General features: G+C 27.5%; 2 protein-coding genes and 1 pseudogene across 2 annotated transcripts in view; all 3 read right to left on the reverse strand.

The window, feature by feature from the left end:
• The window catches only part of LOC113376887 (putative fatty acyl-CoA reductase CG8306), a 55,727-nt gene extending 43,301 nt beyond the window's left edge, over nucleotides 1–12,426 (reverse strand). Inside the window, exon 1 of the mRNA XM_026616977.1 lies at nucleotides 12,154–12,426. Within this exon, the coding sequence (XP_026472762.1) occupies nucleotides 12,154–12,171 (18 nt within the window). The 5' untranslated portion in view covers nucleotides 12,172–12,426. The remainder of the gene's footprint in view (nucleotides 1–12,153) is intronic.
• A 2,730-nt stretch (nucleotides 12,427–15,156) lies between these two features.
• Nucleotides 15,157–19,993, reverse strand: LOC113374733 (annotated as a pseudogene).
• Nucleotides 19,994–20,820: 827 nt separating this feature from the next.
• Nucleotides 20,821–21,202, reverse strand: part of LOC113374734 (GTP-binding nuclear protein Ran-like) — a 28,026-nt gene continuing 27,644 nt past the window's right edge. Inside the window, exon 5 of the mRNA XM_026614706.1 lies at nucleotides 20,821–20,974. Within this exon, the coding sequence (XP_026470491.1) occupies nucleotides 20,821–20,974 (154 nt within the window). The remainder of the gene's footprint in view (nucleotides 20,975–21,202) is intronic.

The raw sequence follows: 21,202 nt of genomic DNA on the forward strand, positions 1-21,202 counted from the left end.
CAAAAACTGAATTGCCATTTTTTGCACTTTTTGCCCCTGTCTTTGGACCTGCTGAAAACTAATTAGTACGTTTTCCCATCAATACGAATCGAATGGTTTTTTTAATTATTCAAATCAGTTGATCCGTGTTCCCGAAATCGTCGAGGAAAATTTGTATCCGCACACACACACACACACAGACACAGACACATACAGCCATTTTTTCTAAGGTATGCCAAAATATTCAGAAATATTTGAAACGTAAAGATATGCAAAAATTTTCATTTTCGAATTTTTTGCTTACTATAACTTATCCTACAGAAAGTTAAAAAAGTGTAATTAAATGTTACCTTTTTTGGTCAAATATTCTGCAAACACCGAATAAAATTTCTTATAAAATTTATGATCTCATACCAATACTTTTTAATTTATTATATTAACAAGTTTACAATCTGTCAAGTACGATAGTTTATTTTGAAATATATTAGATAGGCGACATAATCTAAATATAAGGTCTAGTACATTAAAATTTATAGACAGTATTTAAAAAGCTCCATTGCTTTTTATACACAATCAAATCTGAAGGCTAAACTGTAATGTTTCCGCTCAACAATCCACAAAAATAAGAAGATATTCTTACAAGATCATCAATCCAAGCCCACAGTTTAAAATCAAACATTGTTTTACTAATATCTCCATTACTAAATTACCAAAGACGATTGCCAAGTAGTGTAAGTAAATAACGATTTAATAATATAACCTTTTATATTCAACAGCGAAATACGAGTAAAGATTAAAAGTTTACGGAAAGTTACATGTGCGATGTAAGACGTGTGAGTCGAGCAAGATTATTTATTATAAGTTGTTCGAACGTAGATTGTGAATAAATTAATGCAGAGTTTCTATTAATGGAAACTTGTAGATGCAACTAATACATCGATGGAAAACCAACAAATAATTTCACAATTTTCTATTCGAAATTCATGTTCAATGTTTGTAAAAAACAATTAAAATCAATTAACGCTTTTATATAAAACATAAAAATAAATCGTGTAGAAGCAAATTTATGTTTAATTCATTACTTTCATATAAAAATTATCATATTCTTGCCATAATGATGATGGATCTCGCTTCTCTTGTCAAAAATTAAGAAAATCGTTTCAAACAACTTTTGCACCTGTAGAATTTTATTCACCTTGAAGAAAAACATGTGATAATCAAAATACACTTCAGCTAATGAATGAGAAATTTAAAAAAAAGTCAGAAATATTAATGTATTTTTTTCTACTTCCTATGAAGTACTATATTAAGTAAATCATCGTAAGTAGTGACAGTCATCATATCAGCTTTATACTGATTTTGACATAGGGTCCAAAGGATGAAAGATGAAGTATGTTTGTTCAAACAAGTTTACATTATTGCATTGACTAAGCGCCCTACATTACTATAATTTGTAGACCAATATTGCTTATAAAAAGTCAAAAGAAAGTTTTTTTTAAGGCATGGATGGTTGTGACACTCGCCCTTTTTTCTGATTTGATTATATGACTAATCCATCGTATTAAAAGACAGTATTTCAGTATTTCCAGACAAATGTTCAAATTACCGTCTAATTCACTATTTTCCCAGGTAACTGGTAAATCAACTTTTTTTTCAGCAATTCAGCAACAAAATTATTGCTGATTAAAAAAAAGGTGGCACAAACGTACCCAGTCTAAAACATAAATAAATGTTCATGCATTCAATATGCATCAATAATAAGAAAACACAAAATATATTCAGCATAATGTACAAGTTATATATCTACCTAACTATTCAAAAAATTGTATGATTACATTTACTTTTTAATTATTCCTTCGATCAAAACAGCAAACTGACAAAGAACGAGGCTTCTATCTGAACCTTGAAGTACTCCCGAATAACACCTTAGACTATTCTAGTATAATTCAATAAAAATGAATGAAATGAATTGATTTGACACCATAGAGTATCCTAGTCTAGACACTTTCAATGAAAAATTGAATAAAAGTAGTGTTTAAACATTTCCGAAAGTAATAATGTTCGAATCAATAATAAAAATAATTCCAGGTTCAATTAAAACATAAATATTAAGTCAACATCGAACTCAAAGATATTATGGAGAATAAAAAAAGTGTTCTCTATAAATACTTTGTTTATGAAAATAATGCAATTTATTGTATTTCTCATCATTATTAGGAAAATATCAGGCATACTATAAAGTAGTTAAACAAATGGTGCATTCTGTGGAACTTATTTAATATATAGAAAGAAGTCTCCTACGATTTCTTCCGTCAGATTAAATCCAATCTCTACAAAATATAGTTGAGTCTCTTCTAAATGGTATATAAAATGGCTTACTTTATATACATAAAACATGAGGTCCTGCAAATTATTTCACAAAAATTACAACACCATTATATCATCGACGTATATTTTACATAAATCCAATATATAGAACTCAGGTCGACAATCATATAATTATGATATTAAAAGATGTACATTTGCTACAAAACTTGCAAAAACTTTTACTCTATGATAAAACATCAGCCAGATTTACATAAAAAAAACAAACTGTTAGATTCCACTAATGTTATGCTAATGCTAATTTACTAATTTGACTGATAACATTGTCTAAACTATTACCAATAATGTTAACATGTTCACATAAGTAGCATCGATAATTACTCTAAAGTAATTAGTTAAATCACAATTAAAACAATTGCATATGCGTAAACAAACTACCACATTATGCAAAAAAATTTAAATACTGATCACTCGACGCGTTAATATTATTATTTATAAAATGTTTATTGGTTTCGATTATAATTGTATTTAATTATGCAAATTACATCATTTGATTAACACAAAATAAAGTATGAATATTTTTCTGATCTAATACGAAACTATAAACTTGTTTTGAATAAACAAACGGTAGACAATATAAATAAAACGTAAGTAACATCTTATGGCTTTGTAAATCGCATTTAAAAAATGAATTCAACGAATTATATTGCTTGCGATTACAGTGGCATATCAAATATAAATAAAATTATAATAAATAAATAGAAATAAAGTTGAATAAAATAAAATTACAAAATTGTCGTACATGACAACTTTGAGAAAACCTAATAAAGTTTTATACTTTTTTTCTATATAAAATATTTCATAAGGTTGTTAAATTTATATTAACTAACAAATGTTATACTATCATTATTCAAGCAACTTGTTATATTATTATAATTTTTTTACGTTATTGCTAGTTGTATATCATAATTTTATTAGAAGGCTTAACGTAGTTTAAGTTTATTACTATTTTTTTACTATGACGAATGCAACCCTATATTCCAATCATTATAAATATAAATATATTATTAATGAATTAAAACACAAGTGATTACTTTCTTGTTATTATTATATTCTAATTTTATTAGATTTTTCTTCGATATTTATGCCTATTTAAACGAAAACCATTTTCATCGTGAGTTTGTTTTCTTCTGAGAAAAACAACAAAAAAATTTGACTACAAATTAATATTTTTGTAGAAACATGATTGAAAATCGCCCATTTACTATTCTATATTCTACATCTATATCAATATACGTTTGATAATTATTATCACTTTTTAGCTATTTATTCGTTTAGAAGCATTACAAGATGGGCTTCTAACTAAGCTTTGCGGTACTCCCGAATGACAGAATAACAAATCTTAAAATTAGTAAAAGTTCAGAGACTTGAGGAACAATTAATTGGGATTCGAAATTTGGGCCTTTTACGAACCCTGAACAAAAAAAAAACAATTCATAAACTAAAGAGTGTTTTTACACTTATATAAATAATTATATGTATTGAATAGAAAAAGCGTTATAACTGGCTCAGAAAAAAACGTTATACAAATAACAAATAATAGTATTTCCATTCCACGGTGCAATAAATCATGCACGGTCCATAAACTGCATAATACTATCGATATATAAATTCCACCTTTGTAATTAAAAAACTAATACAAAAGTATCTTTAACGAATATCATTATATTTAGCTCACGTATTTTATTTGCAGTTGTTGATATTAAAATCATACGAGGCTCATAAAAACATAAGGTAGTACCAGTAACAATGCAAATATAAATATAAATTATAATTGCAATAAAAATTTATCAAAAATATTTAATATTAAAGATACATATTTTTGCAATCACTGAATAAATAGGTGTCTAACGTTAATCTAGAGCTTATGTGAAATAATGACCATTTTTTGGTTATTGTGGTTAATTTTTATTAATTTTGTTCTTCAAACTTTGGAACCATGAATAACTTTTCTGTTTGTTTACAGGACATTTTTCAATAATAAATTATTTAACATTTCACCAACCTGATTAAAGGCACCAATTGTGATGAAACATTTCAACACACTTTAGTGTTTTTTTTTAAAGAAAGGCTTCTCCAAGTCTATCAATATAATTAAATTCATGGTTCAATAAAAAGTATTGGTTCTTGAAAATTTGGGGCAATTGTGGTGTTTTTTATTGTGGTCCTAGAAATGCTATTCACGGTTACCTTTTGCAAAGTTTAAATGATCAAAATTAATAAAAATTAACCACAATAACCAAATATTTGTCATAATTTTACCAAAGCTCTATTGCACTTAAAATTTCTAAACAATGTCAGATATTTTTTTCATTAATTTTTTTCAGGAAAGTTAAAGTTAATACAATCACCCCATTCCAAATTAACGTTAAATTCTGGGGTACCCTGTATATATATATATATATATATATATAATATATTTAGTAGAAAAAATATATTTAACTATTCATTTTACAATTATTTATTGTTACTTTAAAAAAGTATAATTCATGAACAGAGACAGAATTCAGAACAATTATTAACAGTAGAGAAATCAGATTTGAATTTTTACTAAAATGTATTTTAATAAAAGTGAAATACTTTTACTATTTAGTGCAAAATAAAGTAAGACTATAAAACAAGAAAGTAGATAAACAAAGGAAATAAATAAATCAATCAAAGAAGAGAAAAAGTAGTAAGTATAAATATGCTAACGATATCTGTTGTTAATCAAATCACAACTTAAAAAGTCCCAATAATAACAATTTCAAAATAATTTAATTTTTCTATATACAGGGTGTCCCAGAACTCAACGTGAAGCCAAAACAAGGTGATAGTAAATGTCCTGAAACAAATTAGAAAAAAATTATATCACGTTGTTCGGTAATTATGAGCTTTTAAGTACACCTAGAGCTTTGGTATAACCATTTTTCGGTTATTTTGGTCAACTTTCATTAGTTTTAAACTTTAAAACCGTAACCGTGAATAATATTTCTAAGACCATATTTAAAAATAAAAACAAAATTACCCCAATATTCCAAAAATTAAGACTTTTTGTTGAACTATAAATTTAAAATTTTCAAAATCGGTGGAGTTTGAAAGGACTTCTGTTACAAAAAATGTACTAAAGGGTGTTGGCAAATTTAATCAAAATTTAGCGCAATTAATCAGGATTGTAAAATAGTAAAATAACTTGATAATTTTATTATTGTAAAATTTCGAATGAAAAAGTAAAAACCTAAAAGTATCACATATTTATTTAAAATTTAAAATCCATACCTACCGGATAAAATAATACCTTCAAGTTAGTTGAAAAATAAAATTAGTATCAGCCTCTCTACTCAATAAAAAATAAGACTTTAGCCGAAATGTATAAATTTTAAATAAACACATACAAAAAAGTATAAGCAAAGCAACGCCCTATCATTTGAATCCTACTTATGTTATTATTACAATAATAATACTAATATACAAATCATATATATTAATTTAAATCATTAAGCCAATAAACGGAATCAATCTATATTTATTTACCGTGCATCGAGCAAACGGGTCAGCAAACATTTAAAATGCACGGAGAAAGAACAAATCTTGGAACAAGAAAAAAAACCTTCATAACATAACATAAAAAGCATGAAAGACGGTCAACGGAATATTTGGAAATATGCAATTTCTCCATTCAAAATGGTTTTTACGCTCCGACTCGTTTTGAAATCAAATAGGTAGGTATTATAATGGATAGAATGCGATATTTCAAATGATACATTACAGTTATATAAATTTTACTAAAAATTAAAATTTTATCTAGATATATCAGTTAAGATTTCCTGTAAAACGAAAATTAAAATTGGAACAGAATAAAAACATTAACTAGCTGTAAGTGGAATTCTGTCTTAAGGCAATTAGGGCATCGTGCCTTAAGGCAAATTGCTGGAACTTCCCGTACCAAAAATTATTATTTTTTCAAAAACGATTAACATGTTTGAAAAAATTTTACTTCGAAAAAAATAGATTTTTGAGAAACTATAAATTTGACAAAAAAATACTTTTTTTTGAAAAAAAAAATTTTTTTATTTGAAAAAAAAAAATATTTTTTTTTAGAAAAAAATTTTTTTTTTTGAAAACAAAAAATTTTTTTGAAAAAAAATTTTTTCTTCATTTTGACATATTTTGAAAATTCTGAACTTTTTTTCAAAGCTTGAACTGCATAGAGACGAAATGTCAAAGCTCGCAGGTGCCGCGCCGCCGTCTAACGCATAAGCATTGGTACGGAACCCACAGAAATGTAAAAAAAAATCATACTTATTGTTAAAATCTCTATAAAATATCTGACAATTTGATGTGCATATGTCTAATGATCATTTTTAACCGCCGAATGGCATTTTTTTTTACTTTTTTTATTAGATTTCCGAAACCGCTAGACCTGCCTCCATGAAAATTTGATCAGTTCTACATCTTGTCAATACAAGTAAAATGTTTTTTGAATTATTCAAATCGGACGCTCCGTTCTCTTAAAAACGGAGGTACCGTTTTTGGCACTTTTTGCCCCGTATCTTCGGAACGGCTGGACCTGCCTTCGCCAAAAACTAATCAGCACGTCTCCTTATCAATACGAATCGAATGTTTTTTGAATTATTCAAATCGGTTGATCCGTGTTCCCGAAATCGTCGACGAAAATTTGTATCCGCACATACATACACACACGTACATACATACATACATACATACATACATACATACACACACACACACACACACACACACACATACATCCATTTTTTCTAAGGTATACCAAAATGTTCAGAAACCTCTGAAACGTAAAGATATATAAAAATTTTCATTTTCGATTTTTTTGCGATTACTATAACTTGCCCTACGGGAAGTTAAAAAAATCATTTTTAATAAGAAATAATTTCGTCGTTAATAACGTTTGTATTCGAAATTTCATAATAATTGATGTAAAAAAATCCATTATTTAAAAAAAATATATTAAATTTAATATAAATCTTTTTATATTTCCACTCATTTTATTTTTCCACTCGCGAATTCGGAGATTTACTTGAATTTTGCCGCCGGAACGGCTGCATCCGAGTGGAAAGGGTTAAATATATTAAAGGTTAGATATTATAATAATATAAGTTGATCTTTTACATATTTGGAACAACTGTTAAAGTAAAATTAAAATTGGGTGAGAAAAAAAAACATTAGAAGAAAACAAAATGATTTTTAATAAGATGTTAGTTCGTCGTCCACCACTCAAAATTCCATAAAAATTTATGTAAAAAATTCATTATTGAAGTAAAACTTCTTTAGGCACGACTAGGGTGTAAATCCGTACAAATGCAGCGGAAGTGCGTTACGGCTCTGGATGAAATCATTTCTATACGGGTCGATTGTGATTAGTCGTCGTGTACGTGAATAAAGATCTGTCGTTGTATGCGTACCGGCATCAACGTTGTATGCGTTCCGATATCAACAAGGAAATCGGCATAGATAAATAAACATTTTAAAGTTACATCGTAGTACAAATCTTGATTTAATGAAAAATGCCTGAATCAGAAGAATATTTTACCCTGTTGCTTGAAAATAATAAAACAAATTAAACATTTACCTAAACTTAAGTTTATTGATTAGAAATTATTTCTATATTATTCGTAGTTTCTATAAATCTTTGAAGCTATTAAAATAGAAAATATTTATAGACAAGACAGATATTACATCTATTCAAAGAATGATATTATATCGCCAGCGAAAAAGTAAAAAAAATACAAGCAGTCAATGAATGTATGTTACTTTTAATTACATGAAGTTCTTCAAACACAATTACATAATGAGTGAAATTGCGAAAACAATATTCATTTAGACGTTGTTTAACATAATCCACTGTGTGTGAACGAATATTATAGAATTTATTAATCAGCAATTATTTCATTTCTCTAATGAAGGTTCATTTCTAAATGCTAATTGCAATGACAAACCGATCATGACATATTTGAAGTATGACTTTAGTTACATTATTGTTTTCAAATATTATACATATTATATTTATTTATTTAATGCTATTATAAATATATAATTTATTATTTATCATTATATAAATGTGTATAATGGTTGACACTAATATATGTGTGCATCACGAGTGCTACCATATTACTAATAAACATTATTCAAAATTGTTATATGATGTACTTATTTTCACTTAAATGCCATTTGTACAGTAGCAAAAATTTTTTACTTCAATTGCGTGTGAATCTTACGCGCACTCTTTTTTTTAAAGAAATATTAAATTTAATATAAATCTTCTTATATATTAAATATATTAAAGGTTAGATATTATACAAATATGAGTTAATCTTTTACATCTTTCAGACAATTCGAAAAAGATAATTTAAACTGAGTGAGGAAACTATATAATATAATAATTGAATTTTTTTTTTTTTAATTGAAATTAAAAATCAAGAGTTCAAATATTGGAAATTCTATGAATAAACATACTATAACTATAGTATTATATGCTAACGATAGTTTAAAACTAAAACCATCAATAATTAATTCAATAAAAACATTTGAAACTATTAAAATCTACTCTGTAAGTATTGCAAAAACTCTATAGTGATTTTATAGAAAAGTAAATTTTAAATTTGTATTATACTTTCATATACAACTAATTAAAATTAAAATTTATTTGAGAAAGAATGAAATTTCACATAATTTTTATAAAAATTTGAGTACCGTCGACAAACTCTTATCTTGTTTAAAATGCATTTTTCTTCAGATGTTTTTTTTCTCTCTAATACAATTTTATATTTATTCAACAGTTGTTTTGCGTCATAAACGTTACTTGATTCCATAAAAAATGATATAAAATCTCTTATTTCTGAAATAAATTTTAATTTCAATCAGTTGTATATTAAATATATTAAATATTCAAATATTGTATATTCTACGAAAAAAATATACAACTATAACATTGTATGCTCACAATAGTTTAAACTAAAAACTATCAACTTCAGTTCAAAACATTTGAAACAAATACATACTTGTAACTTTTTATATGTTAAAAAATAGACTTGGAAATACCTTGATGACAAAGCATTCTCTGTTTGCAAGTATGACAAAAACATAGCAATAGCAATTCATTAATGTAATATGATTTTATAGAGAAGTTGTTTTCATTTTTTTATTTACTTTGCAAAATTAATTCAAAAATGAAATTTCTGGTCAAGTCTTAAAATGTTAGTATGACAAAGGTATGATTTGAGATTAGTGTATAAATAGGATACTAGTAAGTAATTATTATATCCTGCTTGGTATGAAGTTCTGATTATAATTTTTATGTATATTATAATAAAAAAAATTCTGGGATCACCAAATATTAATTATCCAATTCAAATATTCCTTAATCGATATTATGAATGATCCACAACATATAAACAAGTTATGTAAATCTATTTTGCAACGGTTCACGTTCAAATCAAAATAAATTTGATCTAGCTAAGATCAATTTTAAACAACAACGAGAAAAGTTAAATATACGTATTTACTAGAGTTATTTAAAAAAAAAAAGTAAAAAGTATGTAAAATATTCATTTATTTATTTCTAAAATATTTTTTCAAAGTTGGAATTGAAAACTACAGATTAGATTTATCTCTTAAATATAACAAATGTGTATAATAAATATATATCAGCGTTTATTAACCCGACACTCGCCGATACAGGGGTACTTGGATCGAATCCGGGTCGAGTGCTTGCATACAAAAATAAATTGATTTAGACTCGAATAACTTTATATAGACTTCAAAATTTGTGGTTGAAAGAGTAAAGAATGACAAAAAACAAATAAATTGTAAGTGGCCAAATGTAATAGTTCATACAACCAATAACAATTTTTTTTTTAAAAAAAACTAGAGGTTTGTGGACCGCAAAAATATCAGACAGTGGGGTTTAACAAGACATTAAAAATATTGGGCTTGTTAAGTAAAAACAAATTTAAACTTAAAAAGTGAATTTTTACCATGGTTTTGTTCAACTTATACTTAAAAAGTATATTTTTATGATGTTTTAGTTCATTCTCAATATTTATGATCATAAAATGCAACGCACTACTGCATTTGCCTTAAGGCAAATTGCTGGTACTTTGTGAACCGTAATTTAAAATTTTTAAAAACTTTACAATTTTTTGGAAACTGAAAAAATTAGATTTTTGAAAAAGTTGACTTTTTTGAAGACTGATTTTTTTTATATTTCAATTTTTTTTCAAAAATTAGATTTTTTTAAAGCTATCACGCTGCGTTGCTGTTTTAGAAACAAAATATCGAAGCGCGGAAGCGTCGCACTGTAGTCCAATGAGCAAACATTATAAATATTGGTACGGAACTCATAAAAATTTAAGCAAAATTTATACTTCTTAACTTCCCGTAGGGTAAGTTATAGTAATCGCAAAAAATCGAAAATAAATATTTTTATATATCTTTACGTTTCAAAACCTTCTGAACATTTTGGCATACCTTAGAAAAAATGGGTGTATGTATGTGTGTGTGCGTGTGTGCGTATACAAATTTTCGTCGATGATTTCGGGAACACGGATCAACCGATTTGAATAATTTAAAAAACATTTGATTCGTATTGATAAGGAGACGTGCTGATTAGTTTTTGGCAAGGGCAGGTATAGCGGTTCCGAAGATACGGCGCAAAAAGTGCCAAAAACGGTACCTCTGTTTTTAAGAGAACGGAGCGTCCGATTTTAATAATTCAAAAAATATTTTACTTGTATTGCCATGGTGAAGAACAAATTAAATTTTTGGAAAGGCAGGCCTAACGGTTTCAAAGATCTAGTAAAAAAAAGTAAAAAAAAAATGCCATTTGGCAGTCAAAAATGATCATTAGGCATATCTTTTTTTTAACTTTTTCCTCTGTATCTCCAAAACCGCTAAACCTGCCTCACCAAAAATGTTATCAATTCTTCATTTCATCAATACAAGTAAAATGTTTTTTGAATCATTCAAATCGAGTACATCGTTCTATCAAAAACTGAATTACCGTTTTTGGAACTTTTTGCCCCGTATCTTCGAAACGGCTAGACCTGTCTCTACCAAAAACTAATTAGCACGTCTTCCCATCAATAGAAATCGAATGTTTTTTGAACCATTCTAATCGGTTGATTCGTGCTCTCGAAATCGTCGATGAAAAATTGTATCTGTACATATGTACATACACACAGATATACATACATACCTACACAAACACACACACATACATCATTTTTTTCTTAGGTATGCCAAAATGTTCAGAGGGCTTTGAAACGTAAAGATATGTAAAAAATACATTTTCATTTTTTTTGCGAACATACCCTACTGGAAGTAAATAAAAATGCATGAATCAAGCACAGTAATGGGAAAAAATTAACTAAAAGGTTAGTTATCGTATAACTAAATTAAATCAAAGGGCTGTTTTATTATTTACAGTTCCTCAACTACAAACTATATAAGTCAAACTCAAAAAACTATAAATACTTATTCCAAGAAATTAATAAACTTTTAATTCAATGAATAATAAAAGCATTTCCCTATTATTTGCTTCAATAATTATTATAAACTATTAAAACCATTTATACATTGTTTATAACTTACAAGAAAGCAACTTAATAAACTTGAAATCTCTAATAAACAACATTTGCAAGACTTTTTAATCCATCAAAAAATACTTGACAACAATATTACTAACAACATAGCTTTATAAAAAATCATTAGCCGAATGTTACAAATATAATAGTTCTTGTAAATATAAAAAAATTAACAAAAAAAACTTACCTGTTCGCTGTCCGGCATTTTTCCAAAACAATTTGACACGTAAACACAATTATAACCTCAATTTTCAACCTGCAAACTTCAATAATTATATAACAAGGAAACGTTCTGCATTTATGAAATAAAATTAATGCGTAAAATGTTTTGATTTTATTTCGTCTCAGAAATACCAAACAGTGGTAAAACTAGTTTTCACAAATGACTTTGCACAAGCAACATGCATAAGAGTTCAGAACATCTGATCAACTAGTGACATGAACATGGACGCGGAATGGTGCTGCCACTACTGACAGAAAATAGTATTTAATGGTGCCGAATTTGAAATTAAATTAATGGAAAATTATATAAACGATTTAATCAATTATCGGTACCGTACAAGTACATTAATATGCAATTAAACGAGTTAATCGATGTTTCGTAATTATCCTTTCGGGTTATATGAATGTAAATGAAGCGGTGCGAAGTTGTATGATGTTGTAAACAGGTTTACATGCGTGCCAGGCGGTACTACTTTCTATAGTTTTTGGCGGCAACTTTGTATTCTTTTTATTTTGAATATTAACCCTAAGCGTATTTGATTGAAAACGTCATTTAACATTTAATAATTTCCCGTAGAGTAAGTTATAGTAATCGCAAAAAAATCGAAAATGAAAATTTTTACATTTCAAAGGTTTCTGAACATTTTGGCATACCTCAGAAAAACTAGATGTGTGTGTGTATGTGTATGTGTGTGTTTTTTTTTTGTTGTTTGTTGTCTAGCGAAGACTGGTGTTTTGTCTGGGTATGTCGACTTAATATAATACCGACTAAAATCTCCGCTTTGCCCTTGCCTCTGGTTCCCACGGAAACCACCGTTAGGCATTACTACGTAGGGGGAGGATCTAGAATGTTATAATTCTTAACCTGATTTTATACTCATCTTTTTCATCTTGTGTGTGTGTGAGAGAGAATATGTGTGTGAGTGTATGTGAATGCATGTGAGTGTATGTGTGTGTATGTGTATGTGCATGTGTGTGTGTAAATGTATGTGCGGATACAATTTTTCGTCGACAACAAATTTAAATGATTCAAAAAAAACATTCGTTTCCTATTAATAAGGAGACGTGATGATTAGTTTTTTGCAAAGGCAGGTCGAGCCGTTTAGAAGATACGGGGCAAAAAGTGCCAAAAATGATAATTCAAGTTTGGAGAGAACTATTATAGTGATACAAAAAACATTGACGATCAGATGAAATTTGTGAAAAGACAGCACTAACAGTTTTGAAGATCCAATAAAAAAAAATAAAAAAAATGCCATTTGGCGGACAAAAATGATCATGAGACATATGCACTTCAAATTATCAGATATTTTATAGAAATTTTAATAATAAGTATAAGTTTTGTTTATGAGTTCCGGAAACATTGTTAGTCCGTTAGACTGCGATGTGGCGCTTACGCGCTTCCATATTTCGTCTCTATGTAGCTAAAGCAGCGCGATTGCTTTTAAAAAAAAATTAAAATTTCCAAAATATTTCAAAATATGAAAAAAATACATTTTTTTAAAAAAGCCATTTTTTTTAAATTTCAAAATTTACAAATATCAATTTTTTTTATTAAGTTTTTTTGTTCAAATGATATTAATTTCCTATCGACAAAGATTTAGCTTTTTGTGAAATATTATATACCTATATTATACATGGTCTGTTCAAAAAGTACCCGGAATTACTAATAATTAAATTTCGCGGGTCTGGAGTGTCTGATTGTCAAAATTTTTTTTTTATTGTGTTGGTATACATGCCCCTAAAGTATGATGAAATTTTCAGCTATATTCACTGTTTACTTTGTCTGTGGTAGTCGCTAAGGTTCGACGTGTTTTTCTGAGCTCGGCGATTTTTACAATGGAAGAATTGAAAAAGTCAAAGAATTTGTATTAAATTTTGCGTAAAAAATGAAATAAAGTGTTGCAAAGTGCAAAAATTCACCAGATATGGCTCCGTGTGACTTTTTCCTATTCCCAAAGTTGAAGAGACCCATGAAAGGACGGCGGTTTTCCTCGATTGAAGAAAATCGCCGAGAGTGCTCAAGGACATATCAAAAAGTGAATATCAAGGGTGCTTCGAAAATTGGAAAAAACGCTGGCATAAGTGTATTATATCTGGGGGGGACTACTTTGAAGGGGACCACATTAATGTAGACGAATAAATAAATATTTTTTTGAAAAAACGAAAATTACGAAAACTTTTTGAACAGACCTCGTATATTAGCTGGGAATCGTCCTAATAAAGTTTTCGGTAAAGATTAGCCAAGCCGTTTCTTCATAATTAGTTGTCGAACATTGCCGAACAAAATAACGGAATTGAGAAATATCATAAGGTCATAAATAGTGGTTTATTTATAAAATTTATCAAAGTTTGGAATATTAGCCCGAAAGAAAATTTCAAAATTCAAAATATATATTAATTTCAAAAATGGTCGCACCTTCAGTGGAAATTATTTTTATTATTAAATGTTAACTATGTTATTTTAATAAACGCTCCATCGCCCATGTTGTTTACAAAATTACATGAAAAATAGAATTTTTCATGTTTATTGAACAGAAAATGTTTGTCAACAATTATAATTTGGTTTTGTAAAATATGTTAATTGATAAAAAATTATTTTTAATTTGCAACTGAAACGAAGAATGATATAACTTTTTTAAGAAATCAGTCAGCATAAATTCAAAATAAAAGGATATGCTTTGATTTATATCACTCCTTATTATAAATAATGTAAATTTTAAAAAAAAATACTAATGCATTAATGAAAACTAATAAAAAACTAGTAGTCATTGCGTTATTAAAAACCACAGTAGTGAATTCAAATGAACACTAACCATTAAAAACAAATTAACTAATATACATGTAATTTAACTAAATATATATAACATAACATCACAGCATATTTTACTTACATGATTTAACTATATACTTATATAATTTAAATTAAACTACTTACATAATTTAAAATAAAAATCATAAATTAAACTCAAGATGGGTTATTAGCGTTTGCTTCTTGCCGTGCTTGCAACAAATCAGCTTCAATCTTTTGTCTCCAATGGATGTCCATCGAAAAATCAGGAGGTGCTAAAATCGCAGATGATAAAAATACCAGGCTAGCGTCTCCAAATAATAATCGAGCCAGCCAAAGAAACGGCTTTTCGAAATTGTAATTCGAACGCGCTGATATTTCGAAATACTAGAAAATAAAAAAATATTATATTTTCATACGACGATAGCAAGAAAGTCTGTAAAAAAGCAGGGACTCCGACCACTTCCAAAATATGAGGATTCTTAATAGGAAATCGATATAATAAACGTTTCGTCAAGATTTATATAAAAAAAACCTTTTACTACAAGAGTGTTTTCCGCATAGGAGTCACTGCTTTACGAGCCAGCGATCAACCCAGTAATAGACCAGGTACTACAACATATTTCAAGATTTTCTAATAATTTTCAATAAAATTGTATTTCAAAACTACTACAACAAATCAGAATTTGGAATAATTTAACTCTAAGTGATAAATAACTTTATTGAAACTAGGATAGTCACACTGGCATAAAAACTTCGTTAATAGCTTCGTCTTTTTTTATTTCCTTGGGTTATGGTTTCAATTTGAAGTGAATTCATGAAACTGTGTACTTTATCTTATATATAAAAACGGTCTCTTTCTCTTTATTAGCTCTCTTTCAAATGTCTCAGTAAAACTCGAAAACGGCTAAACCGATTTGACCAGTCTTAGTCTTGAAAAATTCGTGCCAATCGAGAGATTGTCGGAAAGGTGACAAAATATTTCAAAATCGCGTAGAAACTTTACATTTTTAATTTGAAAATTTTTGTACAAGCGTAATTTGAATAAAACAATGAACGGTGGCTACTACGTGAAATGTCAAACGTTTTTGATAGATGATGTTCAATTACTTTTAATATGATCTTTTACGTGAAAATTATTTAATTATGAATAAATTGTAGTAAGTAGTTTGATTTGTAGTTTTATTTATACACAAAAACGTTATTAAACGGGCCGTAAGTGTTACTAGAAATTCAAAATATCAACTTTTTTGAAATGTTAATATGAAAATGCAATTTTTGGCATCTTTTTTTCGAACAAGGTGTTCTGAAAGATCTCATTTGTATAATTATATACTCATTGGTATTTATAAAACATTTTCTAGGTTATATTATTTTTTATTTATGTTATTTAAATTCAGAACCTAAATTTGGTATCGATCAAATATCGGGACATTTTGTCGAATAGCATTTTCCCAGTTATAATTTCCTAGAATTTATCGAGGAATAGATAGTAATATATGAAGGTGCGGGGTTAAAAAGGTCCACCACCGATGTATCAAAAACCAGTAAAGTTAGGCATTGTTTAACAACATTATTTGAAAGTAGAAGGAAAAAGTTGCATAACCAGCTATAACCTTGATTAACGGTAATCTTTGAAAATCCATAATAAAAGTATTTTTTTTTGTTGGTTAGTTAAAAATGAAATTATATTGTAAAATTAAACCTGTTTGCCACCTGGCCGTTCCAAGTTACTCCGTCTTTGGGGTAAAAAGGTCTAGATAACAAATTTTGAAAGACATGAAAAAATATTACTACAACAAAGAAGTAGCTGGTAGCTTTACTGAACGTAGTCAGATAATTGTTCGTTTGAAATGTGTTATTTGCAGTGATATAATTGGTTTGATTATTATAACATAATTAATATTTGCTCAAAGTCACATTGAATCTTTGTGCCTCGCCCTGCTTCTACATATGTTTTTTACCGTGTTTTTAAGTGTATAAAACTTCCAGTTTGATTGTATTGGCAAAATAAAGACATGGGGTTTATTGTTTTTAAAATACCTCATTGTATATAGCATTCCAATAACACATCCTTATACACTTCATGTATTAATTTTTTTTTGATTCTCTAAAAATTGTTTAGAATATACCTTACTTAGCAAAACAACGTTTGCCGGGTCAGCTAGTTTGAAATAAATATATAAGTTTATGTAGTCTTAAAGGATAATCTTGTTTTTCATGGTATCTTTGTAATCATTCTTAGAGCGCATTTTATATAAATATAATGTGAGCAATTTATGGCTCTATAATCATTTATTTATACATTGTTTTTTGTCCCACTTCCCAGTAATTAATATGAGGTGTGGGTTAAAGAAAATTGCACACATTTTTCAATAGAATAGACTAGAAGAAAACGTATGCAGTAGGTCTGCATATTCTACTCTATTTGGGGAAAAAAATTAGTTTTTCAATATCGCATCTCAATGTACTCTGGTATAATTGTTTTTAGTTGAACAGCATCCAAAGCAATGCAACCAAACTATAAGTTGCTGAGATATACATTCCTTAACTTAGCATTTCTAGAAGGCATCTAGAAGGCAACCTAATTATTTACCATTCCCATTCCGAAAAAGATTATATTAGGTATATTTTCAATAGTGCTGTAAATATATATCACATCAAGCCTTGAAATGCTATTCTCACTTGATATCATATTTCACATCAATAACTTCAAGTGAAACTCTGATACCACTACTGATCTTTATCAAGCTGGCCAAGGTGGGCATCGAACCCACAACTACTCGTTGGTAACCCACGTTCTTACTATGGCTAACTCTAACTCTGCTATAAATAACATATTATATAAATAATATACCTGCATATTTCTTTGTTTATGATTCATAACACTTTTAGCTTTCATTTTCCTCTCTTTCAAATCAGCCTTATTGCCGCACAAAACAGTAGGAATGCACGGGCAAAATCGCAGTATTTCGGTATTCCACTTCATGATGTTCTTGTACGTTATTTTGGATGTCAAATCGAAAAATAGAATGGCGCAATCACCTAATAGAAATAATAAATGGTTAATTAATTATAATTAGAAACTTGTCGCGTAATGATAATTGAGGGAAATTGGGGCCAATGTGAGTGTGGTAGAACATTAATGCAATAACAGCTGCAATTGCCGGATGCAAAGTAATAAACTAGTTGAAATGCATTGACAAATATGCATAAGTTTTGTATATATTATAATATGCATATGAAGATGTTATATATGTATTATAATAATTGACTGCATTACAATAATTTTTGGAATTATTTTTGAACCATATACTTATAAATAAAAATATTATTTGGTCTACGACTACTATTTTGTACTATTTGAACAGATTTTTTGCCCAATATCTACAAATGTAGCACTCTATTAAAATTTTCATTACTATGTAATTGTAGATGTAAAAAAAGTCGGAGAAACAAAACAGAAACTGATATCAAAATTTTAGTAAAGAGTAATTTTTTGAAGTCATATCATTGAATGAAATTTCTAATGTCTAATTTTATTATAGTTGTACAGTGTAAACTCGTAAATCTCAAATAGTTTTCGAGTTTTTTAGTATGAACCAAAACTGGGAACATTTATTAGAACAGAAATTACTATATAAAAGCCTCTCCCATTTCATAATTTTAAAATTTTATTCAAGCCCAATTTTCTGAAAAATGGACCAAAAAATTTTTTCACAGTATATCCTTTATGTTACAATTCTTCAAACAATTAATCAAGATTGATAAAAAAAAAAATATATTTGTATGCAAAATTTTTAAAAAACGTTCAATTCAACAAAATATTAAGTATTTTTCTTGTAAATTAATAACTTCACCATAATTTTGTTCTAACAGCAATTAGAACTTAAGAAGTCTTATTAGCTGTTGTGCTGATTTCTTAAACGGTTACAGATGGCAACCCAAATGGTTATTCTATCTCTATATAATAAAATTTTATTACGATTTATATAAGACTGATGATTTTTTTCGATGCAACAATGCTGGGTGATTTTATTAATTTTGCTATTATTATTTTACTTGGAAACGTATTGCTATCTATACTTCCAAGTGAAAACCGATGTCACTGCTGCTTGACATTAAGCTGCCCGAGGCGAATATCGAACCTGAAACTTCAGATTCAAAGTCCATAGCTCTAACCAGTAAGCCACAAAATATGTCCAATCAAAGATTTAAAATTTCTTAATACCTTTTTCAAAAAAATCCTGTTTGACACCACCATACTTTTCTTGGCCACAAGTATCCCAAACGTGGAATCTTATAGGGCCTCTTGTAGTTTTGAAGACAATTGGATAAACTACGGCACCTGCTGTTGCAATAACCTTCTTTTCAAATTCACCTAAACAAAATATTTTAAAATACATATAATATTCATTATACTCATTATACAATTAAAAGTCTTCAAAAATCCTTTATAATTTAAAAAAAGAGTTTCGATTCCAACTTGTATTGCCAAGTAAACGTTATAATTAAGGAAAGATTGATAAATTTTTAATAATTCTTTATTTTTATTTAGTTCACAATTTTAATAAAAATAAAGCTCAATATTAAAGATATTAAATAGTACTCCAAGACTAATAGTTATGCAACAAAAACATATTTGCTTGTAATATGAGCCATATTTTTTATTAAACATTTTCATAATTTCTGAATTTGTAATACAATCTTTATGTTGAAATTACTATTATTAACAGAGCTTCTCTAAAATAAATCAATTTAGTAGATTCATTAATGAATATTCTTTGTCATCAGCTACTCATTAAAAGTATGAATATAAGCATTTTATATATAAATAATTTCAATGATAATTTATTATTAATTATTTCATCAAATATTCAATACTTTCTCTGATTAGATATCATATAAAGTTACATCTATAATACCTGCTATATGCCTTTTAATAAAAGTGGTTTTTCCGGTTCCTCCATCACCTATCAAAAACACATTTATATGTAGGAGTGGTGTCACCCATTTTGCTACAAAAATGTAAAAAAAATAAAATATACAAAAAAATCCCTTCCCGAAAAAATTGTAACAATGTCAAAAAAAATAAAAATATGAAAACTGAAAATAACAAAACAAAAAAAATCAACAGTTTCTAGATTTTTTATTAAATAAATTATAAATCTTTACCAACATTCACATGTAACCAATAACAATATATTTTCAGATAATAATTTGTTCATGTACATTTTTTTAATAATTATATATTTTTCAATAATTTAAATATTATGAAATAATAAAAAAATATCTAGTAAATAAAAAATATGAAGTTTAAATGATATTTTTAGCCAATGATAATAAAAGTTATGATTTATTATAAGTAATAACGGTTCCGTTAATTTTTAGAATAAAGTCGTCGTTTACTATATTGATTAAAGTAATAAAAGTAATAATAAAAATAATGAAAAAAATGTTTAAAAAATTCGAACAATTAAGGATTGCGCCTAAGTATTTTAAATGTCGCGCCTAAATGCAATCTCATTCTATTCAACGTTGAGAAATAAAAAATAGTCATGGTGAATATTTTCAGATAATTTTGAACAATATCATTGCAAATAAGGATATTTTCATAACGCATGTTAGTAATTTATAATTATCAATAGACAACAGTGTTAACAATAATAAAATAATTAAGTTATGATATAAGATCCTATATGACATAAATTATAAACATACTCGCACATGATGATTTCAATGTCAATAATCCTAATTATGAAGACATTATTGTGATATTATTAAAACAAATAAAATATGGTTTTCATAAATTATTTTCAAAAGATGATTTATTTTAATTTATCAGAGTTCATGATAAGCCAAAGTCAAAATTCCAGCTAATCCAAAAAGCAGCCAATCAGAAATTTCTAAACCTAAAGTTCCTAAAAGATAGACGCACAACGCCTTCATGGCAAAGAAGAAGAACACGTAGAACAATGTGTGTACCACCAAAGCTCTGAAAATAAAATAATTATAATTAATATTAGAAAGATATATGTTACACTTAATTATGCAAAAATTGTGTACATAATTGAGAGAATAAAGCACCAATTTTATTTTAAGAAAAGAACAAACAACAGTTTTGTCGCCCGGAGAAGCATTAAGATTAAGGACTTTTCATGAGATTGTTGAACGGCGTTATGAAATCACCAGAACTGCTAAAAAGATTAAATTCGTTACTCCA

This window comes from Ctenocephalides felis, unplaced genomic scaffold (assembly GCF_003426905.1).
Source record: "Ctenocephalides felis isolate EL2017-DRISC unplaced genomic scaffold, ASM342690v1 CF-g0.4_SCAFFOLD_01886, whole genome shotgun sequence".
NCBI classification, from domain to species: Eukaryota; Metazoa; Arthropoda; class Insecta; order Siphonaptera; family Pulicidae; genus Ctenocephalides; species Ctenocephalides felis.